The 25000-nt window shown below is 37.0% G+C and overlaps 2 protein-coding genes across 3 annotated transcripts in view; one reads left to right on the plus strand and one right to left on the minus strand.

Annotated features, from left to right (window-relative positions):
• Nucleotides 1-25000, minus strand: part of LOC135222690 (uncharacterized) — a 341671-nt gene that overhangs the window by 213450 nt on the left and 103221 nt on the right. The window lies entirely within an intron of this gene.
• Nucleotides 1-25000, plus strand: part of LOC135223056 (uncharacterized) — a 50190-nt gene that overhangs the window by 5692 nt on the left and 19498 nt on the right. Inside the window, exon 3 of the mRNA XM_064261564.1 lies at nucleotides 8436-8630. Coding sequence (XP_064117634.1) covers nucleotides 8436-8630 — 195 coding nt within the window. The remainder of the gene's footprint in view (nucleotides 1-8435; nucleotides 8631-25000) is intronic.

Consider the following 25000-nt stretch of genomic DNA (forward strand, 5'->3'; position numbering starts at 1 on the left):
GTAATGATTGCATGAGCCAGACAAAACACAATCAGGAACAAAATCCCAAACCTTGACATTAAGAGACAAGAGACATAACTGAGTCGTATGATCCGAGGGTTATCTACTTCAAAAGGCTGACTTGGGGGAAAATATGGTTTAATTGGTGTTACGCAACATCTTCAGAGGCAGAATTCTCCCTCCGAAGGTTACGGAACATTCTGAGAGGTGGAATTCTCCAACATAAGGTTAAGTAACATCTAGAGAAGAAGAATTTTCCGCCCGAAAGGTTAAGGAACATTTTGTAGAATTTCCTGAGATGTGGACGTCTCCCTCTGAAGATTACGGAACATCTGGAGAGGTAGAATTATCCCTCTGAAAATTACGGAACATCTTGAGGAGTGGAATTCTCCCTCTCTGATGGTTACGGAACATTCTGAGGGGTGGAATTCTCCCTCTCTGAAGATTACGGAACATCTTGAGAGGTGGAATTCTCGCTCTGAAAATTACGGAACATCTTGAGAGGTGGAATTCTCGCTCTGAAAATTACGGAACATCTTGAGGGGTGGAATTCTCCCTCTCTGATGATTACGGAACATTCTAAGAAGTGGAATTCTCCCACCTAAGGTTAAGGAACATCTAGAGAAGTAGCAGTCACGTTACATCACATTCGTGTTTACGATTTATATAACCCCATCCGTCACTTAATCCACATCTAAGTTACTTGGAAGAACCTATTTTCGTTAATTTACTCACTTACTCTTCGCACTGTTCACATTTAATGTATCAGCTCAAACCAAAGCTCATGTAGTAGGTCTACTGTGAAAATAGAATATTTAAAAATGGATTAGATTGGATAAAAATAAAAGCACAACTGGAATTAATGAAATGGACTAAGTACCACGACTACAAATTACGCAGACAAGAGATTTGATTACAATATGAAAGCTCATTCATCCAGGGAAATCGAACCTACTTGATACTCAATCTATCATATTAAATAATACAATAGGAAAGACAACATCTCATGAGGAATTACATTCTCTCTCTCTCTCTCTCTCTCTCTCTCTCTCTCTCTCTCTCTCTTCTCTCTCTCTCTCAAAACGTAATCACCATTGTCGGGACATGACAACCAACACGCTCATGAAAGCTGCGAACCACTTTAACTAAACTTCCTCTCTTAGAGGTAATAATGTGGAGGAGGAGGAGGAGGAGGAGGAGGAGGAGGAGGAGGAGGAGGAGGAGGAGGAGGAGGAGGAGGAGGAGGGAGAACATTGTCTGAGATAACATCAAAAGGTCCTTCTGTAGCCCAAAACGATTCGCAATTTCCTTGGAAATAGCAGAAAAAACGTAGAGAGAGAGAGAGAGAGAGAGAGAGAGAGAGAGAGAGAGAGAGAGAGTAAAAAGAAGATACAAAACCGGCATTAGCAAAGAATTATAAAACATGGTTTAAAAAACTATTTTTGAACGCGTATACTTGACTGCTTTTCTGCAAGCTCTTCAACTCATAATTATATATTCATGAAAACTATCCTATAACACTCTCACAGGATTCTGGAATTATTTAACCACCACAAGTACTTCAAGAGAACAATACGAAAAGGCAGATTAGGATTCTGAGAGAAGCAAGGTGTTCGTTATATCACAGACGAAGGAACAGAATCTGAAAAAACAAACATTTCACCAAACAATAAAAAAAGGAGAAGTTATATTATGTGTGCTGGAGACGAGTCCGTTGTTTATGAGCACATTCGTCAAATATATAAATCTGATTATGAGGCAGTTTTCTGTACAGGGTCTCATCCTTGATTCGCCAGTTAAAGGATGAGTGACAATTCCACATGCTTTATTTTTCTGGGGTCCACCTTTCACGAGTGTAAACGACTTTTTTTTTTTTTAACACAAGATAAGATCTCTCTCTCTCTCTCTAATATATATATATATATATATATATATATATATATATATATATATATATATATATATATATATAATAAAAGGAGCCCATAAAAACACCAAAATATATTAGATGGAATTCTGTTGTTACAGAAAATTTTTACCAGTCATATATATATATATATATATATATATATATATATATATATATATATATATATATATGTGTGTGTGTGTGTGTGTGTGTGTGTGTGTATATATATATCATATATATATATATATATATATATATTTATATATATATAATATATTATATCCAAGAAAATTTCACCACACAATCACGCACAGAACTGAAATTAATTTCTTACTAACATCAGATTCAAACCCAGGTCTTTCAATTGGAAGGCGAGGACGCTGCCAATTAAACCACACAAACTATATAAGAAGTTGGAATCTAAGTACCACCGTACCCAAGGCTTTTCAACTGGGCAGGCGAACTGCCTCGCCTACCAGCGTTCTGAAGGACCTGGGTTCGATCCTGATGTGACTCAGAAATCTATATACATAAATATACATATAAATATATATGCGTTATATATACATGTATATATAATATAAATGTATGTGCGTGTGTCAGTGTGTGTTCGTTACGTATTCCAATACCATAACTGGAGGTCACCAACCATTGATAAGTCATGTAATAAAAGCTGAACCTAAAAAAAAAAATCAGCAACGAATAAACATTCTAAACGAACGAAAACTGTCACTTACACCAGCAACGTCGAAAAACTTTATTATTAAATTCAACAGCGCTGACAACCCTGAGAGAGACGAGTTTTTACAGCCATTATCAATGAATACAAAGCAAACGAGCAGAAAAATAGCAAATGAGACATCGCTCATAAGCTGCCTTTTACATCAAAACGTTACAAATAAGCAGCATCAATATGCCGTAAATGTTTAGCCTCGCTGTCCAACTTCTCAGTTCCAGAGGTTTGAACTTCTTCACAAGTTCAAACGAAGGTGCATTGCATTACTACCCTAATCATATTCTTACATTTTAATACATTTTTTATATATTTATTAATTTCTATACTTATTTTTTTTTAATAAGTGGGATCTCTTCTTTCTGGATTTCTCTTTAATTCCTTTTACTTCTTCCTAATGAACACCGTATTCTTTGGGGGCTTGAATTTACGGTCAATGGCCCTGTTCCATATGAAAAGGTTCATCTACTGAATAATAATAATAATAATAATAATAATAATAATAATAATAATAATAATAATAATAATAATAATAATATGTTTTGTTAAAGAGAACGAGAACAAATCCTGATTTCCAGACTACAATTTGTAAACTCTACGGCGAACATACGCCACTTTTAGTTATCATATCAATAAATTAATATTTTTAGAAGACATTTCCTTAACCAGAATATGAAAAACGGCCAGCTATTAGCAACTATCAGCCCTGATGAAAAGAAAATAATAAGAAGAATTGAAAAGACCTTACGTAAGATCAATTCCACTGATGTTGCCATCCTCTTTGACAAAACACGTTTGAGAGAGGGTCTCCTACCTTCAAATAATAATAATAATAATAATAATAATAATAATAATAATAATAATAATAATAATAATCAACTACTCGTCAATCCACTTTTTCTTGTAGCATCTGTCTAAACATTAGTTCTCTATCAATTAATAATAGCAACGATTTCCTCCCAAAACAGCTTCCCTCTATTCACCTGCTACCACATCAGGGAATGAAAGAATGAATGGAAGACTGGAATATAAATTTTAGGCCACAGGCCAAGCGTTTGGACCTACGAGGTCATTCGACGCTGAAAATGAAGTCGAAACGATTGTTAGGCGAGGGTGGAAAGTAAGATGGAAGAAAGAGAATATAAACGGAGGTATAGTAAAAAGGAATGAAAGGGGTTGCAGCTAGGGGCCGAAGGGACGCTGCAAAGAAAATAAAAGTAATACTACCTACAGCGCACCGCAAGAGGTGCACTGACGGGACTAACCCCTACGGATTGAAAGTATGAGTGACTCCATCAACCACTAACGCTTATCTATGTAAACAATAGAGCGTTCATCAAGTTTTACAATCCTGTGACCAGAGGTAGCCAATAAAGCAAGCACACGAACAAAAACACATCAGTACAAAACCAGCTACCAGACTGAAACAAAATAAGTCGAGAACCAACAACTTACGATCACATATCTCAAAGTAAACATAAATGATCTTACATGATATAGAACTGGCAACCTTTTCACCCCATGAAAAAATACATATCACTGAGACGGCAGCAAGCCTTGCAATTGTATATTTCATAAAGGAATATTCAACACGTACAACCAAATAAGACTCTCTCTCTCTCTCTCTCTCTCTCTCTCTCTCTCTCTCTCTCTCTCTCTCTCTCTCTCTCTCTCTCTCTCTCTCACGCACACCGCATACAGGCTTTCCAGCCAATCCGATAGTAATAAAATATGACCTCATGAATAACGCTGCCACGAATAATTGCATTATTTTTCCCCTTCACAACACTGCAATTGGTTTCTTTATTTGTTTCTGCGTTCGCTTCGTCCATTCTCTAGTCTTTTTTTTTTTCACTCCACTTTAATTGATTACCTTTCCCTTTTAGTTCTATCTACCGCCCTTGATCCTTCATACTTCCGTTCTTTCTCGTTTCCTTGCTTGATTCTCTCCTTCTTGATACTTCCGTTTTCTTTCCTGACTTGTTTCAAGATTCTCTCTCTCGTTTTGTCTTGCTATTTCTTTGCCTTCCTCCCTTCTTCCCACTTCCCTCTCCTGATGCGTTCTTCCTTTACCTCCTCCCTTCTTCATTCTTTCATCATTTATCGCTCAGAATAAAAATGGCAGAGACCGAGTAACAGCCATGAAAGAAAGTATCTTACCTAAAAATTACGAGAAAAAAAATTATATATGATGAGAAAATGAACTAGACGCAAATGAAAACAAAATAATAATAATAATAATATCACTCATAGACGTCGCAGTACCATGAGACACCAGAGTTGAAGAGAAAGAAAAGGAAAAAATGGATAAGTATCAAGACCTGAAAATAGAAATAAGAAGGATATGGGATATATCAGTAGAAATTGTACCCATAATCACAGGAACACTAGGAACGATCCTGAGATCCCTGAAAAGGAATCTGGAAAAACTAGAGGCTGAAGTAGCTCCAGGACTCACGCAAAAGAGTGTGCTCCTAGAAACAGCGCACATAGTAAGAAAAGTGATGGACTCCTAAGGAGGCAGGATGCAACCCGGAACTCCACACTATGAATACCACCCAGTCGAATTGGAGGATTGTGATAGCCCCCTCCCCCCAAAGAAGAAGAAGAAGAAGAAGAATAAGAAGAAGAAGAAGAAGAAGAAAAGAGAGCAAATTAAAAAAAAGGCAGTCGACACGAGAAGTTAAGAAAATACAACAAATAATACAGTAAGGTAAAATGGGTTACCAGGATTTTAGGATACAAAGTTTCAAGTTAATGTGATGTTAGAATACAAGACGTTAAGTTGATGGACAGTAAAAACACAAGACGTTAGGTTAACGGAAAGTGAGATTACAAGACGCCAGTTAACGAGATTTTAGAATACAAAACGATAGTTTAACAAGTTGTTGGGAAACAAGACGACATACAAGACGTTATACGAACAGGATATTAAAGTACGAGCCGATAGGTTAACAATATCTCAGAATTTAAGACTAAAGGTTAACTGGATATTAAAGTACAATCCGATAGGTTAATGAGATCTCAGAATACAAGACTAAAGGTTAACTGGATTTTAGAACACAAGACGATAGCTTAACGAGACTTCAGAATAGAAGAGTAAAGGTTAACGGGACAGAACATTAGAGCAGAAGTCGATAGGTTAACGAGTTCTCAGACTACGAGCCGATAGGTTAACTATCTAAAAAAAATACAAGACTAAAGGTTAACTGTATATAAAAGTAAATACAAGACTAAAGGTTAACTATATATAAAAGTACAAACCGACAAGTTAACGAGAGGTCAGGATACAAGACTAAAGATTACCGGGATGTTGGAATACAAGACGACAGATAGACGGGAAAAGGAGAGAGTGAGGGATCAGATGACAAAACGCTAGATACAAGACGTCAAGATGAAAAGAGTATCAGAATACAAGATCTGAAAAAGGATACCAAAACAGACCAGGAAGTCAATAATATTTGAGCGTCCCAAAATGTCAGAAAAATAGAGGAAAATGGAGTGTGGCAGATGACAGGAAAAAAACAGAAAAACAGAAAAAAATGAAGCAGAATTCCTCAGTGATCTAATTAGTTCAGACAATAAAAAAAATAACAGAACTGAAATAATTAGTTATATGATTTACGACTGAAAGAATGACATGAACACACTGCATTATGAGAATGAGACAATGTCACGCAACCTGGTTACAAAGAATGACTGACAGATTATCACAAAAGGGAGTTTACAACGAAAAAAAAGTTAAAAATTATGTCACAACAGAAGAGAAATTGTGATGGGTGACGCAATACATTGGAAAGATGACAAGAAACGAAGCTAAAAAGACAAGGAAATACATGAAAAATGTAAGACTATACGGAAGAAACGAATCAACCATATACAATTACGGAATACACTTAAAACTTGAAAGGTAAACACAAACTTCCACGTACTACGGAAAGCTTCAAAAGGGATAGAAGGTCGAGGTCAAGGTCGAGGGAGCTTAGGATGAGAGGAAGTTGGAAGCCGTTATGGGGAAGTGAGTTCAGTCAAGTGTTTGCCAATTTTAAGGGGAGTGAAAGTGGGATTGGACAGAGGGAGTGGGAAGGGATGGAGCACCCAGGGAGAGTATTTGCATTACGCGATGGAGCAGATGAAAAGCAGCGACATCTAGTTTTCGCTCACTAGGGGAGTAAGCCTACAAACTATGTTATTGTTGTTGTTGGTGAGGGGGTTAAGAAAGGTCTATGGAAAAGCCTAAAAAGGGCTGAAAAAAAGTGTTTTGCGTTGAGTTAAAGGTATAGGCATTTTAGGATAGGTGAAAAATAATAATGTGCTTGGTAAACAGTACAGAACAATTATTTCTAATAAAATATAGCGTATTTATTTTAATTTCAGTTGATGCACCCCGAGTAAGCCGGAGGTCGAATCACGCCTCGTTCTTTTTAATTTTGATACATAACTGACGGACAAAAGAATGCAATTTACTCATTCCTAACACTATATCAGCTAGGTAATTTAACGCCAGGCAGAACCAAACTCACTCACCTCCGGTTAAGTTAAATATATCTTAGATTAACCAGCCCACTGAGCTGGTTAACAGCTCTCCTAGGGCTGGCCAGAAGGATTAGATATTTTTACGTGACTATACTCGGTTTTTTTCCATCTGTCCATCCGCCTGTGGTGTTTGCGTATGGTAACACTGCGTCCCGGACTTTAGATAGTTACATTCAGCTTACATTCAACAATAATAACAATATCCTATTTCGAATATTAACGGTGTAATCCGCATACAGTAAATTATTAAAACACTTTTCAGTTGCAAATGTACACCCAGATATCCTTTTATTTACCTAAAACTTACACATAGCGTAACTATTTAAAGCCCGGGACGCAGTGTTACCATACGAAAACACCACAGGCGGATGGACAGATGGAAAAAAACAGAGTATAGGAACCAATTGGTTACCTAGCAACGGGACCTACAGCTTATTGGAATATCCGAACCACATTATATCGAGAAATGAATTTCTAACCACCAGAAATAAATTCCTCTGATTCCACGTTGGCAGACCGGAGAATCGAACTCGCGACTAGCGAATCTGTAGGCGAGCACGTAACCCACTCATCCATCGAAGAGCTATCAAGGCCTGTCGGTCCACAGGTTTACCTCAAGGTCTAAGGAATATTTCCTTAGACTTAGACTCACCTTACAATAAGCCTACAAATCCGGAAGCTTCGCGATCACAAAGTCGATCGTGTAAACTGGTCCCGGTGATCGATTTCGCTAAAAGGATGATAAATTTGACCCCTTTTACGTTACAATAACGAGTTATTGTACTTCATTCTGTAAAAAGCCTTCGGTTTCTTACGCTATTCATTAAGTGTAAATCTGAATTCCCTGGCTCGGTCCTCTGAATTTAGCCACATTTAGAAAACTTTGAAAATTTAACTACATACATCGTAATAGGCTCATTTAAAGTGAACGGCAATTTAAATCACCCTGCATGAAATAATCGACTTATCTAACATCCAACAATGAAGTGATTACGACCAATAAGCTTTACTCGATTCAATCAACTGATACTGACGAAATGAATACGCCCAATGCGGAATAATAGACTCATTTAGAGCCAACAATAAATTGAAAGCGGTACGTACGGATTAATTAATTAGCTTCCATTCGCCACCGATTTTCAAACCCAAATATAAAATATAAATATTCCAATAAAAAAAAAATACACCCCATACGGAATAATACTCTCATTTACAGGTTACAAACGACTTTAACCACCTCTTTGCAACCACGAACAGCTGCTGCCAGCGATGAAACAAAGGCCTGCCACCCATCCATCCATTCCAAAACCACCACCACCCTCCTCCTCCTCCTCCTCCTCCTCCTCCTCCTCCTCCTCCTCCTCCTCCCCTCCTCCTCCTCCTCCTCCTCCTCCCGACCTCAATCGAAGTCCGCACTGGAGCGACACTTTCACATTTCCCGCCAAAACGACGGTAAATTGCTCATTAAGAGTCGCTTCCCGTTTCCATTCGAGACCAACAACGCAAAACTCGATAGCCGGAGCGACACACTGGAGTAAATTCGCTGGCATTCAACGAGGGAGAGATCACAGATGGCGTCAGGCGGATCTATGGAAGTTTGTGTAACCCACGGTCTAGGCAATTATAGCCTAGAGACCAACGTGGCGTAACGAAGACAAGGGAACGTTGTCCGATCATTCATTCATGAGTTCTTGGCTTTCACTTATTGGTGTGACCTGTAGCTGAGGGAGGGTGCCGTCGGAATAAATCAGTTTAATGGTGGTATTTCTGTGAACTTGCAAGCTCAGATGTGTGTCAACAAATATTTCACTTCACATGTATGCATATGCATATACAGTGTATATATAATATAATATACATATATATATATATATAATATATATATATATCTATATATGTATATGTTATATGTATATTATATATATTATATATATATTATAAATATATATTATCTATATATCTATATATCTTATATATATATAATATATATATAGATTCTATATATATATATACTATACATATATATATATATAGATATATATATAATATATATATATACACTGTATATGCAAATGTATACATGTGAAGTGAAATATTTGTGGGGACACACATCTGAGCTTGCAAGTTCACAGAAATACCACATTAAACAGATTTATTCCGACGGCACCCTCCCTCAGCTACAGGTCACACCCAATAAGTGAAAGCCAAGAACTCCATGAATGAATGATCGGACAATGTTCCTTGTCTTCGTTACGCCACGTTGGGTCTCTAGGCTATAATGCCTAGACCGTGGGTTACACAAACTTCCATAGATCCGCTTGACGGACTTATTATTATATATATATATATAGTATTATATATATATATATATATATATATATATAATATATATATATATATTGATTAATTATTCATAAAATACGCATATGGAGAACAGAGACGCGTTCTGTCCTTAATTCATTACTATATATATACATACATATATATATATATATATATATATATATATATAATATATCTATATATATATTATATATCCACATATATATATATGTATATATATATATACACACACATATATATAACAACTCATATATCCTTTCAAAATCATGCATAAATCACATATCTGAAAGTCATGAGCGACACTTATCCAAAAGCAGCAGATATACAGAATAAGACGGACCACACTGCCTTGCTAATCTTGCAACGTGCAACGGAGAAAGGTCTCCCAGAATCAATGTAACTATGACCTTCACTCCCGTTCATTTTTAGGAGAAAAAAAAAACACCCGAACCCCAACCCCCCTTGTCTTTAACCTTCTCCCCCTCCCCCCCAACTCCCCCTCCCCCCAACTCCCCCCTTCGCAGGTAAACCTGTTCGACCTTTGAAAACACTCGCGTCCTTGATTCCTCAGGTGACAAATTCCTCCGTGTGATGTTTTGGGCTTTTTAAGAAGGTGAACTAACGCGACCTAAGGAAGAAAGGTCCCTAACGGAAAACCACCTTTCCCGTGATTCGTCCTGAACGCGGCATCTTCGGTATATGTTTCTAATGAACGCAGCTAATGCGTATAAACCCAGGTCTCCAATGAACACCCACATGTCAATAATTCATTCTGAACGCGGCATCTTGGATACAGGTCTCTACTGAACGCAACCAATGTTACACAGAAGCTTTGATTGAACACGGCCTATGGAAGCAAGTGAACGCGGCCTGCTAGATACCAGTTCCTAATGAATACAATCTGAAAGAAATAGGCTTCTTCAAAAAGCAGTCTCCGAAATACCGATTTCTACAGAAAGCGATTTACAGAATAAAGATTCCTAATTCCAGTGACCTTTGGTACAGATTCCCACTTAGGAGGTGACCTCAGGGATGAGATACTTCTAATAAAGATTTCCATTTAACGAGCGAAGTTTCATATTAAACGCCACCTGTTGGATAAAGGTTTCCTCTGAAAACGACCTGTCATGAAAACATCTGCTGAACGAGCTCTACGGATTAATGGTTCAACTGAACGCACCTTTGTGATAGTGGTTTCTATTAAACACAACCTCTTGGATAAAGGGTTCCTCTGAAATCTCCTGAACGAGCTCTACGGAATAATGGTTCAACTGAACGCACCTTTGTGATAGTGGTTTCTAGTAAGCACCTCCCGATATAAAGGTTTCTTCTGAAAACGACCTACAGGACTAAAATATCTACTGAACGAGACTGAGGACCAAATCCTTCATCTGAACGCACACGCAGGATATTAAGGACAGAGAGAATTTCAGAAAAGCGACTTTTAACACGTAATACATCTGTGGCTTCCTCTGCCTCCAATCTACCCCCCACCACACCCCGGCAAAGCTCATAAGTTATTACCTGGGGGGAGTTACCCTCGCATCGGAAGTAGTGACAACTCAACATTAATCATTCCGAAGGGAAAAGGGGGAACCATAAGGATTCCCCAAGGTCATAGGTCCGGTAATCGAATTCCAACCCTACACCCTCCTTAAAAAAAAAAAAAATAATAATACACCGATTTGTTATCTTTTACGGCCAACGAATTTGTTGCTGAAATTCCACATGACTTTGCTGCTTCAGTAATTCACGTAATATCTTACTTCGCTGCTTCTTTAGTAATCTCTCTCTCTCTCTCCTCTCTCTCTCTCTCTCTCTCTCTCTCTCTCTCTCTCTCTCTCTCTCTCTCTCAACCAATACATTTAATCGTCAAATTATGAACGAAACTTAGAGTAAAAATTGATATTTCCAATTAGGTCCAGAAAAATATTATACTATAAATATCTATACATATATACATATACACAACTATATATGTGTATAATATCTATATATATAATATTATATATATGTATATATATATATATATATATATATATATATATATATATATATATATATTATTAAATATCTATACATATACACACACACACACACACACTATATACACAACTATATATAGTAATATAATATATATATATATAGTATATATATATATATAGATACAGAATTTTATCTAAACAGGAGAGCAAACTTTCACAGCTATCCAACCACAGTAAGATAAAGTTTGAGAGAAGAAAAATACAATCAGTAGCAATATGACACCACACATCGTGAACTTCTATCAGCAACATCATAAAACCCACCATACACTAAAACAAACAAATACTCTACTTTCCTCATAAACCACAAAGTCATACGACCCCAACCGCTGAAAAGTTCTTGTGTGACCGCGTAAGTCAAATTAAACTTATATAGAGTGTCGTAAAGGTGACATGAAATAAGCAAGAAGGTCTTACCATAAAATAAGCAAGGTCTTACCATAACAACCGAAAGGGTTCAACGACCAATGTTAGGAGAAGACTCCATTAAATCTGCATATTCATGCTCGGGTCAAAAGGCCCTGACATACATTAACCTCAGTCATGACGCTGCTGGCAGGCGAATATTCATGCCACTATTTACATCTTCAATGACACACACACACAACAACACACACATACATATATATATAGATTATCTATATAATATGATATATAATATTATTATATATATATATTATTATATATCTATATTATTAGATCCAGAGAGAGGAGACGAGCGAGACGGGAGAGAGAGAGAGAGGAGAGAATCTCCAGGAAGTTCATGGCACGATATACATGTTCATAACCAAACACAATATATAGGATTATATTAATATATATATATATATATATATATATATATATATATATATATATATATATATATATATATATGAGAGAGAGAGAGAGAGAGAGAGAGAGAGAGAGAGAGAGAGAGAGAGAATATCATAAATTATTCTATATCTGGTGAGATGATAACATCACCGAGCCATACTAGACTTTTAAGAAACTCATAATATCCCTACGATTCCTGCTCAGGGATCGAACGCAGGGCATTCACTTTGTGAACTGAAAGCGCTACGAGGCCACAGAGTGTGAATGTAATAATTGAAAATATTGTCCAAACAGGATATTATCGAGGGGCAAAACAATGACCTGTAGGGAATTAAATACTGAATAAATAAATGATAGACAACACACAATGACATCGGGAATAAAAAAAAAAACAATACCTGCAATCAGAGAGTGACCAACCCATACCCATAATCACATATAGTATGACCAACACAAAGCGATAAGGAGTTAACCTATATTAAAGATAACACAGAATGAAAAGCCTACATAAATAATTAACAAAACAAAAGACCAATACCTCCAATCAGAGAGTAACCAACCCCTAACCACAGTATATTAAGAGCAACGCACAAAGTAATGAGAAGCTAAAGTTATATGGAATTAAAACATACTAAATGAATAAATGACAGTCAACACACAACGGAAAGCCAAAATAACATTAAAAATAACAAAACAAAAACAAATACCTGTAATTAGAGAGAGACCAACCTCTGGCCACATATACTACGACCAATGCACAAAGCGATGAGGAGCTAACCTATACGGAATTAAAGCATGACGGATAAATAAATGAGCTAAGTAATTAAAAACAGTATGACGAACTCACACAGCAACGAGGAGCACGACCCGCACGCACACACAAAGCCGGGAGAGTTCCTCCTCCAATAATCACATTACCTCTCCTCCACGTAATCAAACCTTGGCGGGCTGTCAGCAAAACCATAAGTGAATTTGTCGTGGGACACTTTATCAATTACTCCTTACCCAACACACTTATGAAAGTGTTGTGTGTGTGTGTGTGTATGTGTGTGTGTATGTGTGTGTGACAGGAAGAAGAAAACAAGCCCGAAAGAAGAATGTCATGTCAATAATAGCAGCTGGAAATACAAAATGACGTAGTTACTTACTGGGGGGGGGGGGGGGGGGGGGGGGGGGGGGGGGGGGGGGGGGGGGAATACTTTTCTTGGGGGGGGGGGGGGGGGGGGGGGGGGAAAAAATATTGGTTTTCAATATGGCCAATACTGCTCATAAAAAGTTAGAAACGCCACAGTGTTTATAATCATATGGATATGCTGCTTCATACCCATAGAGTTTTTTAATTGCGCTTATCCAGATTTTGCCCTTATCCAACAGGATCTTGGCTTTATTAATCTGGATAATCAAGATGTGTGCTATATCTAAAAATAAGATCTAGTCAAAGTCACCAACACCAATATCAGGCAAGATGTACCTCTGGGTTTAAGTCACTGCTGGTGAGCCTTTGCAAAGGTCGCCAGCATTTTATTTTCTAAGTAAAGCATTGTTACTGGAGGCTATATACAATGTAAAGAAGATCTAGTGCTGAATTTTATACTAACAGAAACCAAAAGTATTTCAGTACAACCTATATCATTTTGTATGTCCTTATAAGTTTCATGGCGACCTACAAACGTTGATTACTAAAAACAAAATAAAAATCTAGCAGTGTCGAATTTACCAAGGTTACCAACGTTATGAAACTTAAATCGTAGTTAGATATGAGCAACAAAGAAATATCCGCGACACGAACGTTTCATATGTCAATGGTTTTTGTTTTCACAAGGACGCCATGTCATCACCTCACACCTGTTCTAGATACAGGTGTTGAACGTGGTCGGAGTTTACAAATGTACGTCCGCGCAACGCAAAACAAGATGTACTATCACCTCACCATCGCAATATACGTAGTTAACTCTTTCAATCCCAATAAAAGGCTCCCTTTACCAATTATTTTGAAAATTATATTTATCCTATTTTCAGCATCCCCATAATCGGCAGAATCATTACAAATAATAATAATAATAATAATAATAATTCCACTTTTGTGAAAGGAAGAATCCATGTGACTACTGTCGTATAATCCTCATAATTCTAACCAGTGTTATAAACAATAGTACTGTTATCATTGTTTTTGCTTTTGTTCCCGTCTTACAACATTTCATCAAGCTATTCATACAAAATATCAAATCACAGACTCTTCTGTCCTGCACAAAGTATTTCATGAACTTCATCCCCCAAAAAGTAATAGCTTTCAGTGTGTCAAGTCGTTATTCCAAAACCCCAAATATTTACTTCTACAATTCTCTCATATGTTCTGGTAAAATCCGGAATGTACCAGATGTCTCTAACATAATTCCATACACAGTTATAGTCATTCTAGAGATTGCTAAAATTTCTGCCCTGATAACTTTAATTAGTTATATTACTAAAAAACAATCCCATAAGGAACCTAATTAAGAATATACGGCTTGAATGGAATTTCTGACTTCGACTAACACTGCTATGGCTCCATCGAGCTAATTGATCATGGAGCGAGAGCAATTTAAGGCGTCTAAGATACCCCTCGAACCTCTTGTTTTTAACGACTTCGGTCCTGGTGAGCTACTCCCTAATTTATTTTGCATTTCTATCAATCTCATGGACTCTTAAAATCATTTCAATAAAAGCTCTAAGATAATTTCATCAAAGAATCTAAAATAATTCTCTAAAATAATTCATAAAGAAATTTCAACAATTTTACATGACTAGAATTCCATTCACGAAGGACATTAAAATCATTTCAGATGAGTACAAGAATTCCCAGCAGCTACACAACTCCGTCTTAGAATTCCCATAATTCCCAGCAGCTCTACAACTCCGTCTTAGAATTCCCATAATTCCCAAAAGCTCTACAACTCCGTCTTAGAATTCCCATAATTCCAAAACAGCTCTACAACTCCGTCTTAGAATTCCCATAATTCCCAGCAGCTAGACAACTCCTTCTTGAATTCCCCATATTCCCAGAGCTCTACAATTGTCTTAGAATTCCCAGAATTTCCAAAACCGCTCCAAAAACCTCCGTCTTAGAATTCCCATTAATTTCCCAGCAGCTCTACAATTTGTCTTGAATTCCCATAATTAAAAAACAGCTCTACAACCCGCTTTAGATTGTTCCCATAATTTCCAAAACGAGCCTTACAACTCCCGTTCTAGAATTCCCAAATTTTCTAAGCAGCTCTCCATCCCGCTTGAATTCCCTTATCCCCGAAGCCTCTACAACTCCGTCTTAGAATTCCCATAATTCCAAACAGCTCTACAACTCCGTCTTAGAATTCCCATAATTCCAAACAGCTCTACAACTCCCGTTCTAGAATTCCCATAATTCTCAGCAGCTCTACAACTCCGTCTTAGACTTCCCATAATTCCCAACAGCTCTACAATTCCGTCTTATAATTCCCGTAATTCCGTAGTGTACCAAATTGGGCCCCCTCCAAAGTCCTCCAGTACTTTGATCAAAGTTTTCGAGCCAAATCAGTCCGGCTGGACTAATACTTCTATCTAAAACTTTGTAAATAATTCTGCTGAAAAGATTTCCAATAAATTCGTTCTAGGATTTTCTACGCAAGTCCGTCCAAAGTTCTCTAATATCACAATTAAACTTGTAGAAGTTTGGCCTCTCGTCTAAGTAATGTCCCCAATGTTTTATCAGCATTTTTTATGATCTTTATGATTTTACGATTCCGTCTACTAAGAGCAAACACTACTGTGAGCTATCTACATAAAAATAGTCCATATTTTATATACCTCGAATATTTGGAAAACTACTATTAGTTATTTATGTGACCTCGTACATTTGGAAAAACTACTATTAGGTATTTATTTATATAAAAAAAATATTCCATATTTTATGTACCTCGTACATTTGGTAAAACTACTATTAGTTATCTATATATAAAAAATACTCCATATTTTATGTACCCTCGTACATTTGGTAAAACTACTATTAGTTATATATAATACAAAAAAAATTATCATTTTAGATACCTGGAAAAACATTTTGACTAAGCACGTCCTTTGCTCTACATGTTTTGTCAAAAAAAAATCGCTACGATAAAACATCAACATTCATCATATCTTCAGTTTGAGTCAAAAGCATTCTAGATCAACCTTACTTTGATTGACTTCTCCGTCTTCTTTCTTTTAATTCTACCACAACGAGTACCAAGCAAAGGTGAACTAATTCTCCTTACGAAACGACGGCTTTAGAAAATTTTAATATTTGTATTATTATTTAAAGAAAATTGATAATCACATGAGTCAATAAAATAGGAGAGTAAATTCACAGTAGTATGCCTGATTGATTTTGTTATTTAAAATATTTACAGCAGAAATCAAACAGGCATACTAGTGTGGATTTACTCCCATTATTATTATTATTATTATTATTATTATTATTATTATTATTATTATTATTATTATCATATTCAAGAGACGAACCTTAATCATATGGATAAATCACTCTAGGTCTGTGGTTCGCAACGTGGGGGTAATTTATTTTTAAAAGTTAATGGCCTTTTAGGCTTCCTCAAAACCCGAGATAATAGAATGATAGTATGTCACCACATGGGGCATCAGGATTTTAGAAGAGATTAGGTGGGGGCACGGCCAAAATAAGGCTGGGAACCACCGCTCGAGGTCATAAGGAGAAATTTCAAAGCATATGCCTTCATCCTGAACTCTAACCGTTCAATATTGTTCTGCCATAAATTTTAGCAATACTCCAAGGTTAAAAGCTCACGTAAGGTTCACTCAGATCCTCCAGGAAGTCATAAATAACTTCTCCAAACCACAGAAAGCTAAGAGGGCTTATTGAATAGAATAGCATATAGGGTTTAGACCAAATGCCAAGCGCTGGGACCTGTGATGCCTTTTAGCGCTGAAAGGGAAATTGCCTTCCAATTACACCATGAATCAACTGTTAGAAGTGGTTGGAAAGGAAGATGGAAGAAAGTGACCATGAACGGAGGTACAATAAAAAGACTCAATAGGGATGAAGCTAAGTGGTGAAAGGACGCTGCAAAAAACTTTAAAGTAATGCCTACAGTGCACCGCATGAGGTGCACTGACTGCACTAACCCCCTACGGGAGAGAGGGCTTATTTCACTACGATATATTCATCTAGCATTCATTCTATATCTTGGTTGTGAGTAATCACAAAGGCATTGATATAAAATTGAGAAATTATTCCATAAATAATCATTCTAGGCAGTAAATAACTCCAACTTTTTGAAAATTAAGCCATTAGTCCTAAAATAAAGATCCTATGCAGTAAATAACTACTATTATTTAAAAAACGAGAGAGAGAGAGAGAGAGAGAGAGAGAGACGAGAGATTGACGAGAGAGAGAGAGAGAGTAACGGCATCATGAAGTCTCCTCATCTACTTTTCCTTCCGTCAGCCTCAGTTAATGGATGCAAGGCAATCTCTTCAGAGAACTCAACCACTCGTCCCAAACCTTGCAACAAGGCTTAATTAAACGCATGCACCAAGCGGGTAATCTCATTCTCTCCAGTCTTACTCCAAGCTCGACGATACTCCATCTCCTCAAACGAAGGCCACTCCCATTCATGAATTTCTCTTGCGCACGATCTTTAGTTTTGCTTCGTAAACACTTACACACTATACGCACGCCCGCATGCGCCTAGTAACATGAAGTGCGGGGCACACGCAATAGTAGCTACATCAATACAAACATAATGTAAACATACAATATGATACAATATATAATATATATATATATATATATATATATATATATATAGATATATATATATATATATATATATATATATATATATATATATCATATATATATAGATCTGATCAAAACTAACGATTATATTTGGGTGGACTCACTTCCACCCTTATCATTCACTACTTGATAGGGGTGGAAGTCAGTTCCACTGAAATATAGTCCTTAGTTTTAAACAGAGTGTTTTAATGGGCCTCTTTCATACTTGAGACGTATCCTGTTTTAACAGAAGAATTTATTTACGTATATACATATACATATATATATATATATATATATATATATATATATATATATATATATATATATATATATATATATATATATATATATACCTACGAACGTACCCTCCTACCCACATCCTGAGTCAATTCCTTCTTATTCATATAATATTTAATAATCAGATTTTTTCCAAAAACATCGCTACATCAAGAAATATTTCTTCCAATACATCGACCACAATCTCGTGGTCATATTTTCCCCCTTCGCTTCCCTTCACCCCTTACTGCCAACTCACATGTCAGAGACGCCGTTGTACAGTGCCATACGCAAGAGAAGAGAGAGAGAGAGAGAGAGAGAGAATATGGTCATGACAGGGAGGAAAGACGTAGGACCAGGATATAGGCACGATGGTCGGGACGGTGGTCGGTGGAGAGGGGCTTGTCCAGGTGTTGCGGTGATCTGGCGAAAAGCAGTTTCGGTGTGCAGTGGCATATGAACGCAGCCTTTAATTGCTCCCTCCCTCTATCTATTAAATGTCAGCAACAGCAGCAGCAGCAGGCAGCCTCTGGTGTCCTTGGCAGGGGATTTACCTGACATCATGCGCAGCTGACCAAAACGAGACAAGGTTGTCCAGTGGTGTGGCTTTAGACTAATATTGTTACCAAGTGGTTTGTGGGCACCTGCTCTCCAGGCTATATATAGCTATATAACCTTTCATACAAGCGTGCCATGAGAGGATGCTTCGAAAGTCTGAATTCTCTCGTTCTCTCAGAGGATGCAGGATGCAAGATAATTAACTGCACTATTACGGGGGTAATGCAAAAACTAGGTCGTGCAAAAAGAGATGTTGGTAAGCCAGTTAAACTGGCAATTAAATACATGCAATATTTTTAATTTAATAAGAACATTTAGGAATTTCGACATTCGACAATGTTCATTTACTAGCATCTTTCATTTCTAAACTACACCTACCAAAAGATGTCTAATAAACTGTCTATTTTAAAACTAGCACAAAACATTGTACGACAACGAACTAGATGTTATGAGATTTACTTTGGTAATTAAACAAAGTCGTCTTCCCCTTTTATAGGAGAGTTAGAAGGTAGGGAATTTCTGCCTGCAAGTTAATGCTTTGTTCTTTCTGCCACGACGCACGATGATCTTGCTAGAAGACCCTGAATGATGACTCAGTTGCGCCCCCCCCCCCCCCCCCCCCCAAAAAAAAAAAAAAGCAGAACTGGATTACAATTTGGCGACGCCATTCAGCAGTACCACGACTTATACGAAGGCTGGTACACAAACACGTAAATAAATGATCACTTATTATACACTAGCAAAAATAAAATTTCGCCACCAAGATTCTCTATGTATCGTCAACTTTTTACTTCGATCTCATAAATGCACATGCAAATGCATTGTTTAAGTCTAAGCCCGAGGAAAAAGAAAAACATAAAGAAAACTGGGGCTTAAGAACGTAGAAAGATACAGCCACGCCTCTTATAAGAAGAAAGGTTAAAGAAATTACTGAGAAAAACCGAGAAAATTGAGAAAATTCCTAATCAAATTAAACCAACACAATCATTTCTTTGAAAAATTTAAGTACAGGGAGAAAATTACTAATTAAATTAAGCCAACACAATCATTTCCTTTAAAAATTGAAGTACAGGAAATTGCCAATAATAAGCAATCACCCATACACACACACACACACACACACACACACAGAGAGAGAGAGAGAGAGAGAGAGAGAGAGAGAGGCGAAATTTTTGCAAAGATCATCGTCGTCAACAGTATCTGAAGTCATAAGTGGGTGTGTCGGACCATTTATATACTATATAAACATGTAGTTAAGACGATGTCGCAGTAGATATTCCTAAAAGTAAATGACCTCCACTGAGCATTCCGACAGAGAACTAAATGTAAAGTCAGTAAACAGGTAAAATATAAAATGACAATACATGCATATATTCATCTACCCAAATATGCTAACACACATACACAAACACAATCATAAACGCCATACAAGCATACCATACATACTATATACATACACACACCACACACATATATATATATATATATATATATATATATATATATATATATATATATATATATATAACTATACAATACATCGAGCTACAAATGTACTTTAATATCTAATTTGCTCTACCTCGGAATTACATACATATATGTAAATGAACTCTTCTGCTAAAAACATGATACGTGTAAAGTATAAAAGGCTCATTAGTGTGTTTTAATGGGCCTTTTATACTTGATATTTATATATATATATATATATATATATATATATATATATATATAATTTATATATATATATATATATATAGATATATATATATATATATATACTCATACACAGAAGATGGATCTTCACACCGCTTTGAAATAAAACACCAAGGTTCCTCCACAAGGACATAAGATATTGACGTAGCAAATATCATTTTATTTCTAAAACCTTCACTGAAGCCTCAGGGGCAACAATGAGAAACATATCGTTCCCAAACAAGACAATTTGTTCATCCTCAAGCAACAAGAGCCCATTAGGATAAATATATCACTTTATTTTAAGCAGTTTCCCTTTCCCTTCCTGATTTGAAATTTTCCCGTTTTCTGTACTTCTAATTAACCTTTTTCATTCATTTTTATTTTCTTTAATTTCCGTTTATTGCTCCGTCCCTTGCCTGTTTCTTTCATCTACTTCCGTTTTTCCTGCTTTTGTTTTCATTTTGTGCAACTTAAAAAAAAATCTTTTTATTATCCTCTTTAATTCCACTTTTTTGTTCGTTTCGAATATTTTTGTTACTTCTTCTTTCGCCTTTCTTACGATTTATCTTCCCCTATTCTAAGCATTCCATTCGCTGCAATTTTTCGAATCTAAATATAAAACTGGAATGTAAACTTCAGGCTAAGCGCTGGGACCTAAGAGATCATTCAGCGATGAAAGGAAAAGTGAAAGTAATGGTTTTACAGGAATAATAATAATAATAATAATAATAATAATAATAATAATAACAGGGAGAAGACATCGCAGTTGCATTATGAAACAACTGTTAGGAGAGGGTCGGAAGTAAGATAGAAGACAGAGAATATGAAAGGAGATACAGTAAAAGGAATGAAAGGGGCTCCAGCTATTGGGGAGAAGGAACGCTGCAAAGAACCTTAAGTAATGCCTACAAGTGCACGGTGTGAGGTGAACTGTTGACACAACCCCCCACACCCCCCCCCCCCCCCCCCCCCCACCCCCCCCCCCCCCCCCCCCCCCCACCCCCCCCCCCCCCCCCCCCCCCCCCCCCCCCCCCCCCCCCACCCCCTCCACGAGATTCACTTCTCTCGTTTCCTGTCTTTCGTTCATTTTATTCACTTTCGCAGCTTTTTATCTTAATTTTCTTCGATTTCTCGCAATTCCTCCATTCCGACCTCTCGGAACAGCCAGTCTTTCGCTGTCCTCAGTTCCTCGTTGGACGAGTGGTTTCGCGCTCGGCTACCAATCCTGTGGCTCCGAAGTTCGATTCTCGGCTCGGCCAACGTGGAATCAGAGGAATTTATTTCTGGTGATCAGAAATTCACTTCTCGATATGATGTGGTTCGGATCCCACAATAAGCTGTAGGTCCCGTTGCTAGGTGACGAATTGGTTCCTAGCCACGTGAAAATATCTAATCCTTCGGGCCAACCCTAGGAGAGCTGTTCATCAGCTCCTCAGTGGTCTGGTTCAACTAAGGTAAAACTAAGATATACTTAACTTTTTCCTCTCGTCTCGTTCCTTTAAAATATCTTTTACTCTCCTTCAATTCTCTCTCTCTCTCTCTCTCTCTCTCTCTCTCTCTCTCTCTCTCTCTCTCTCTCTCCTCGGAAGGAGGTTTTCTCCTTGGCAAGCAAGCGTTACCCCTGGGAGCCAGCCCAAGCCGGGCCGAGTGCAAGCAAGTAAGCACAGTGCAAGCACTCTTAATGTAATGGTATTCACGGGGCGTCCAAGCAGTAAATGCACCATCACTCGTTTGCTCTTTCTCTCGCGACTTAAAAGGCGGCCGTGGTCACAAAAACAGGATAAAAAAAAGAAAAGGGTCAACACAAAAGACAAAGTGGCAACCTTAGTTAAGTGTTTTCTTTGGCACTTGAAGAGTCCACGTGAAGATTTCGTGGGAACATTTATTATGACTATGTTATTTGTCTTAGCATAATAGTGTGGGGCAGCAGGCTATTATAAAATGGGTAATTCCCGTCATATTGTTTCGTACGTGGAAATTGGTAATCATAATAAAAGAACAACAACAAGAACAACTACAATAATAATAATAATAATAATAATAATAATAATAATAATAATAATAATAATAATAATAATGTGGGCACCTAGAACAATAACAACAAGTAAAAATGCAAATAAAGATGCATGAAACTCTCAGACACGACGCATGACATTCTCACCCGCAGCCCACGAAACTTTCAAGCACAGCCCGGTGCCAGACGCACGATCATGGCTAACTTTAAACTTGAATAAACTAAAAACTACCCAGGCTAGAGGGCTGCAATTTGGTGTGTTTAGTATGTTTGAAGATTGGAAGGTGGATGATCAACATAACAATTTGCAGCCCTCTAGCCTCAGTAGTTTTTAAGATCTGCGGACAGGCAGATGAAGCCATCCCAATAGTTCTCTTCTAAAAAGAATTGAAAATCCGAAAGTAATAAATTCTCTGAAAAGCGTCCATACATTAATTGTCTCTGAGACAATCTGAAAAATTGCATAGTGGTGAAGACAACTGTAAGGTTTTCTGTATATTAAAAGAATACTGAGAATAAGATTTTTAAAAAATATATAAGAATACTAAGAAAAAGTTTTCTAAAACAGATATAAGCTTCATTACAAGTAGGTCATGCCCTATTTTCCGTACTGTAATTCAGTATCTCTTATGAAAAGAATTTTTATTCCTATGAAGTTTGGGGCAAATCTGCTGACAGCTGATTTTCCTGATACTAATTGGTAAACATCTTTACTATAGCTGGTTCACATAAGGTAGATTCTTGGATGAGCCCTATGCTTACGAGACGTTTGTTTGGCGGCCGCTGATGGCAGCTTCCAGCCAATCAGCGGCCGCCAAACAAACGTCTCGCAGGTATAGGGCTCACCCAAGAATCCACCTTAAGTGAACCAGCTATAGTTACGGTTTCAATGCAAAAATAAATATCAAAACAAACACAATGACATTACATCCTACGAATACTCAAAATAACTCAAAACTACACCGCCTTACAAATTATAAATATAAAAAAAATCCAGAAACTTCCAAACTGACAACGAAAAGGAAAAATCAAAGTAAAAAAAATCTCACACGTTGAGAAGAAGAAGGAGAAAAAGATAAAAAAAAGGAAAAGAAGAAAAAGATAAAAACGAAGAAGAAGGAGAATAAGATAAAAAGGGAAAAGAAGAAAAGGATACAGAAAAAGAAGAATAAAAAGGTGAAAAAGATAGAAAAGGGAAAAGAAGGAAAGAATAAAGAAAAAAAAGAAGAAGAAGGAGAAAAAGATATAAAAAGGAAAAGAAGAAAAGGATATAAAGAAAAAAAAGAAGAAGAAGAAGAAGAAGGACAAGCGTTGGCGTGATGCAGGCACAATTAGGAGTAGGAAAAATGAATCTTGCATAATTCCGAGCCAGCAGTTCCACGGGAACTTAGGACTGGCAACGCTGTGTTATTGCACAGAGAGGAAGTTCAAACTTGAAAGCATACATTATGAACTCCACTTTGCCGGATATTTCAGACACACCGAGCGAATTTTCAACGAGGGGGACAAACTTGGGAGTTGACAGACTAATTCGCTCGCTAACTTCAAACGGGGTTTCATGGTAATGAACTAAAAATAACACGCGGGTCTGTGGACGAGGTCGAAATTCAAGACATAAATATAAACGACTCGTGAGTTTAGGAATACAAACAAACACACATACACACATCGTACATATATATATATATATATATATATATATATATATATATATATATATATATATATTTACATACGTGTGTGTGTGTGTGTATGTGAAGGAGGTCGAATTCAGACATAAATATAAACGACTTGTGAGTTTAGGAATACAAACAAACAAACACACACACAGTACATATATAAATATATTTATATGCGTGTGTGTGCGCGCGCGCGCGCGAAAGAAACAGCATAAGACTAAGTACCAAATCTCAGACTGAAAATCTGCATAAATATAACCAGCGACACAAAAAAAACTCAACACTTGCGAATACACGCCACACACAAAAAAAAAAAATCGAAAAAAGGTACGAATGAACACGCGAGGATAAAAGGAAAAAAAAAAAAAAAAACCGGTGAAGGAAGAGCATCAACCCGTATTGGGCAATTATCCTCGCAACCCCCATGACCTGTCCTACCTTCAACTTTATGATAATGCCTGCCAAGGAAAAATACAGCGGGCATTAGTCGAGGAATAGTGATGGTAATCATCTGCCCTAAAGGATGAAGTCGGCGGTGGGAGGAGGAGGTTCTAGTACAAACGCCAAAGGTATGAACATGATCG

Source organism: Macrobrachium nipponense, chromosome 8 (assembly GCF_015104395.2).
Source record: "Macrobrachium nipponense isolate FS-2020 chromosome 8, ASM1510439v2, whole genome shotgun sequence".
Taxonomy (NCBI): Eukaryota; Metazoa; Arthropoda; class Malacostraca; order Decapoda; family Palaemonidae; genus Macrobrachium; species Macrobrachium nipponense.